Raw genomic sequence first — 6,000 nt, 5'->3', positions numbered from 1 at the left:
TGCCTGGACCCTAGAAGTTATCCTAGACCTAACTAGGTCTAGTTATCCTAGACCTAGAAGTTATCCTGGACCCTAGAAGTGTTGCGAACGCCTCACCGGTGGAGTAAGGTCAGGAGGAACCGCTCCTTGTAGGTAGCTAGACCAGGACCCAGGAGGGGTTCACCACCACCAGCAGCCCACAATGCCTCGCACTAAACGTCAGCAGCAGCAGCGCTTCCTTTGGCTGCCTTCCTGGAATCACATAGAACACTCAGAAGAGAAATAGCACGCTCTTGGGGCAGCCCTGTGAGATAAGAGAGCTTGAGCTGTGGCCTGGGGTGCTGCTGTGTGGTCTCAGGCAAGATCCTTAACCTCTCTGGGCCCCCAGCTGCCTTCTCAATCAGGAGGAAACAATACAGAACTGCCTTTTGGACTGGAATTCGTAAGGGATGGATGAGATAACAGGAAAGTTTGCTTTCTAAACTCGAAGCGCCATGGAGTGGGAATCATTACGATAAACCCTGCTGTTGTTTCACGAGGGATGAAGAAAGCCAAGGCTGGCCGCGCAGGCCCGTGATCTTGGCCCAGAGAGGCCAGGGACGTCCTGAACGCCGACCTCCTTGCGGACGCCGAGGGGTGTAGTGGGCCGTGGGGGGGGGGGGGGGGCACAGCCAGGAAAGCGGAGGCGCGGGCCGACTATCCGGGCCCGGGGCCAAGCGCAGGGTAAAGCCGGGAGTGGCCGCACCCCCGCCCCCAGCCCCCGGCTCGCTCCGCCCCGGGGCGGGGGCTGCGGGGTCCCGCGGCGATAAAGGAGCCCGAGGGACTCGGGGCGAGGCGCTCTGGGAGCTGCGCCCATGCGGGGGCCGCCATGCGCGAGGGGCTGGGCGCTGCGTGCGAGGCCGCCCGGCCCCGGCTCTGCCGGCTCCTTCGCCGGATCCTGCGGCCGCAGCCCGCCTGCGGGCCCCGCCGAGCCAGGTACTCCCGCCGGGCCGGGTCCGCCCAGGGAGGGTGGCGGGCGGCTCCGCGCCGGGACCAGGCTCGAACCCGGGCGCGCGGCCCAGACCCGCTACGTGCCTCGGGTTTCCGTCCAAGTTTGAGGGTTGGAATGCTCGCCCCCGTTAAGATTCCGATGCGGATTTACTTCAATCAAGTGTTTTCCTCGTTTAGAACGCTTTGGAGGTTGCATTTCAGTAGCCACAAACGACCCAGGGAAGCTCCGCGCGCTCCCCGGGGAGGCGTCTACGCGGGCAGGAGTAGGAACTGGGGATGTTTCAGCGTTTGGGAACTTTCTGGATGTTTCAGCACTGGGACTGCTGCACGCTTTAGGACAGTTAGGATGAAGAGAGCAAAGAGGTTCTTGTTTTACGAATTAGACCCATTTCCCAGAGAGCCCCCACCCCCGACCCCGTGTATGCAGTGGCGGTGGTCAGGAGTGGAAACTGCAAGGGAAGTTAGGACCCCCGTTACCCCAGACGAGCCACACAAGGCAGTCCATCCTTAACCATCCTCAGTCACTCGGAGACTTGCAAATAGTTGCTGCGTCTAAGCACCACGCTCCGGCATTCCTGCTGATGGCAGATTCTTAAGAGTCCGTGGCTCCCTCGAAGGATCTAACAGGGCTGAGCATAGCTGTGGGTTTAACCAAATTGCAGGAGCACGTGGATAGACTGCGCAGTAATTGGGCTACAAGTACTCAGATCCTTTGTACGCTCACCTGGTTTCCAGCTACCCGGTCTCCCAACAGCAAGCCCAGAGAAATTGGCTACCTTGGGGGGAGGGGGAGGACGGTGACTCGGCATAGCTTTGTTTATTCGTTTTTCAAATTAAAAAAAAAAAAAGATTCCTAGTTATGAAGGAATGCATGGTCATAGTTAAAGTTGGAAAATGCAGAAACATAAAGGAAAATTCAGATCGATGCTGTCATCATTTAATGGTAGTCACTGTTAATTAATATTTACTGGTATCTCCCCCAGGTGTTTTTCTATGCTTGGGCGTGCGCGCGCACACACGCACACACAAACACACTGAGCATCAGACCATATACACAGTTTGAGGCATTATTTATAGTAGTGGAGAAGCTGGGCACAACTTAAATTATGCAGCTATAGGCAGTGCGATCAGGCAGACTATGGATTTTTGGTAGCTTTTCGATATTTGGGAGCAATAGTTATGTGAAGTGTAGAAAGAGAGCGTTTCCCCATCAAACATTACTGTGGACCAGTACACTTCTCAAATTCTCCAGTCCTGTGGCCACAGTAAGTAGAAGGAAGCAAGAACGAGCAGGGGGGAGATGGGGGTGAGGGATGATGGCAAAAGATCGAGAAGAGCAGGGAGGCATTGCCTCATTGAGGACCCCAACCTCAAAGCGTCTTCTGATTTAAGGAGCCTGGTGACGATCGCTCAGCCGTGGCTTTCCTGTTCTGACTGTACAGATGACCTTATTTTGGATTTTTTTTTTCTGATGGGGCCCCCAGTTCGGACCAGCGGCTTGGTGGTAGTGGGTGGCATGGAAGGCCCTTTATAAGGTTGTTGAATCAATCACTCCATTCAGGTAGAAGTTGCTTTCTGATACATACTTACGTTCTCTTAAAGAGACAGTCTCTCTTCATAGCTGTAAATCACGCGGTGCTACTGTCTAATGTATGTAGTTAATTATATAATGTTAATTGAAATATACAGTCATTACTTTCCCCAATAATTAAAGTAATAATACTCATTCTTCATATTCCAACACATTACAAATATGTATAAAGTGGCAAATGAGAGGGCGCCTGGGTGACTCAGTGGGTTAAGCATCTGCCTTTAGCTCAGGTGGTGACCCTGGGATCCAGCCCCGCATCTGGCTCCTTGCTCAGCAGGGAGCCTGCTTCTCCCTCTGCCTGTTTCTCCCCCCGCTTGTGCGAACTCTCTCTCTCTCTCTCTCTCTCTCTCTCTCTCATTCACACACTCACTTTCTGACATAATAATTTTTAAAAGTGGAAAATGAGAGATCCTTAAAATACTTTCTGACTGCCTTTCCCCTTGGACGTGTGCACACACACATGCCCACCCCGGAAAATAGCCAAAAGGACACAGAACACAATAAGATTTCATCCTGTGCCCCCAGAGTGTGATTCACCCCAGGAGCAGGCGTGTATGGGGTGCGACTCTTGGGTGCTCACGTGTAAGGGGCCCAGAGAGGTCACATGCCTTCTGTTCCCTGCAGCATTTGCCAGGAGAACAAACCTGGAATTCCAAACCAGAGACAGTGGTTTCTGAGTGATTTCAGACTTCTAGGGCCTTTTCATCTTCCAAGGACAGCCAGAGTTCTTTATATCTGTCATTTTAAGGGGTCCCTGGGTGGCTCAGTTGGTTAAGTGTCTGCCTTTGGCTCAGGTCTTGATCCCAGGGATCAATCCCCATGCTGGGCTCCTCAGGGGGAAGCCTGCTTCTCCCTCTCCCTCTGCTGCTCCCCCTGCTTGTGTTCTCTCTTCTCTGTCAAATAAATAAAACCTTTTAAAAAGAAAAGAAGAAAAGTAAGCAGCATGTTTTTTAAAAGAGTCCTTGACCTCCAGATACCCTTACTGAGACATCTTTGGATGACACGACGTCTCAGATTTGCTTTGAAATGATAGCAGACACTGGGAGAGTAGAGTTCAAACAAGGTTGGCAATTGGGTGGGGTTGAATCTGGGTGAAGGGCCCATGGGGATTTATTACATTTTTTTCTACGTGTGTATGCTTAACATTTACCATAAATGCTTAACATTTACCATAAAATAAAACTTTGTTACCATAATAACAACTTAGAATAAATAAATAAACCCAGATAAATCAGGAGCTTTACATAAGAAAAAAACCCAAGTCCCCCAGACAAGTGGGTAGTGGCCGTGCTGCTGGCTTGGGAGAACAGGGTGGGAAGGAGCCATTCCCTGGACACTCAGTGCCATCCCACCTTGGTACTCAGAGCTTCTGTGGGTCACCATTCGGGCAGGCAGCTTTGGCTTAGCTCCCTGCTTTGTAGCGGGAAGGCAGGAGAAGAGGAGGGGAGGGAGGTTGATGATGCCGGGAGATTGGGTCTGACCAGCTGCCTCCCTCACTCCTCTTCCTGACCAGCAGCTGAGAAATTCATTCCCATCCTCTGAGCCTCAGTTCCCCCATCCATCAAATGAGGGCTTAGCAGTGGGGGGCTCCAAGATCCCTCTCTGCCCGTAGATATCCCTATCTCATGCTGGCTGTTTCCTTTTACAGTCTAGTGACACAGGATGACGCCAAGTGTCACAGCCTCGGCAAGCACCGGAATGAGTCCCCCCAGTCCCTCACAGGGACAGTAAAGGTCAGTGAGTCACACGGGTGTGGGAATCCTCTTCCTCCCTCGCCCAGACAGACGCAGGTTGAGCAGCCTGGTGGAGGCTGGGGTCTGGGCAGTGAGTGGGGACCTGCAGGGGCACGGGTAGGGGTGAGGAAGGGCCTTGGGAGAGTGGGACGATCCCTGGTGGGCAGGAATAGTGGCCCCCATGGTGCTCTGGCGCCTGGATCACTTGCCAGTGTGGGCCGACAGGCATGGATGAAAGGCGACCATTCATTGGCGCCCGCAGTGGCACACCCTGGTGTAATTCCAGACTCCACAGCTGAGCCCCCGTCCCAGCCTCTAGCCCACAGGGTCCATCTTTCCGAAGAGCTCTGGACCTTAGCGTAACAGACAAGTGGGCAGAGAAATGGCTGAAGATATTTTCCATGTTCTTAAATAACTCCGGGGAAGGCAGTGGTATATTCTTCCTTGCCCCAGTTTCTGTTCTCTGCAGTACTGGCTGTGACAGTCGTCTCCCTCGCATCTAACCTCAGTCCCTCCTGTTGCAATTCCACTGAGGGAGCGTTTGGCAGGGTCTTGGGTGAGGAGAGAAGCCTGGCCCGCAGCCCAGGCACCTGGAACTCTTAGCAGGCACTGGCCCAGATGGCCAGGCTGCCGGGAAAGGAGGAGGGACACAGACCCACATCCTGACCCGGGTCCTCACCCATAGGCCCCCACCCCAAGCCAAAGTAGGGCCCAGGGGATACCCATGGGGCCCCGGGGTGAAGGCATTTTTAAATTGTTGGTGTTTTCCCCCTCTTAGACGTCTCCAGAAACCCTGGTCAAGCCGGATGGGCCCCCGTCGGCCTGCCCTCGGCATGTGAGGATCAAAAACTGGGGCAGCGGGATGACTTTCCAAGACACACTCCACCACAAGGCCAAAGGGGTGAGAAATCCGGGGCTCAGGGAGAACCACCCTTGTCCCAAGGTGGGGAAGCCATCTGGGACTTTAGTAGATCAAATGGATGTTCCCCTGGGCAAACCAGGCAATTATCTGGTTGATCACAGGGTGCTGGGGACAGAGGCCAGTGGTCTGTACAAATCACAGGACGTAGATGATGCCAGCCCCCTGGTAGTCCCCTGATGGATGCTGGATTATCCAGGAGATGGGATAAAGGATCACAGGAAGAAATTCAGTCTTTTGTAGAGATACCACATAGTAACAGGGAGGATTTTCCCTTCCTTCCTTCCTTCCTTCCTCTCTCTTCTTTCTTTCTTTCTTAAGATTTTATATATTCATTTGACAGAGCAAGCACACAAACAGGGGGTGCAACAGAGGGAGAGGGAGAGGCAGACTCCCCACTGAGCAGGGAGCCCCACGCTGGGCTCCATCCCAGGACCCTGGGATCATGACCTGCGCTGAAGGCAGATGCCTAACTGACTGAGCCACCTGGGCATACCCCAGGGAGAATTTTCTAACAGAACTGCCCAGGGGTTCCTGGGTGGCTCAATGGGTTAAAGCCTCTGCCTTCAGCTCAGGTCATGATCTCGGGGTCCTGGGATTGAGCCCTGCATCAGTCTCTCTGCTCGGCAGGGAGCCTGCTTCCCCCTTTTCTCTGCCTGCCTCTCTGCCTACTTGTGATCTCTGTCAAATAAATAAATAAAATCTTAAAAAAAAAAAAAACTGCCCAAAGCTGGACTGAGCTACATCAGGAGATAGTGAGTTCCCTGTCTCTAGAAGGATTCAAGTGC

General features: G+C 53.2%; 1 protein-coding gene across 1 annotated transcript in view; it reads left to right on the top strand.

Annotated features, from left to right (window-relative positions):
- The first annotated feature begins 819 nt into the window (after window positions 1-819).
- The window catches only part of NOS2 (nitric oxide synthase 2), a 32,842-nt gene continuing 27,661 nt past the window's right edge, over window positions 820-6,000 (top strand). The window contains 3 exon segments of the mRNA XM_045983750.1: window positions 820-954; window positions 4,209-4,293; window positions 5,072-5,194. Of these exon segments, the coding sequence (XP_045839706.1) occupies window positions 848-954; window positions 4,209-4,293; window positions 5,072-5,194 (315 nt within the window). The 5' untranslated portion in view covers window positions 820-847.

Source organism: Meles meles, chromosome 18 (assembly GCF_922984935.1).
Source record: "Meles meles chromosome 18, mMelMel3.1 paternal haplotype, whole genome shotgun sequence".
NCBI classification, from domain to species: domain Eukaryota; kingdom Metazoa; phylum Chordata; class Mammalia; order Carnivora; family Mustelidae; genus Meles; species Meles meles.
Note: the sequence above shows the minus strand (reverse complement) of the source record. Positions and strands in the feature narration are given on the sequence as shown.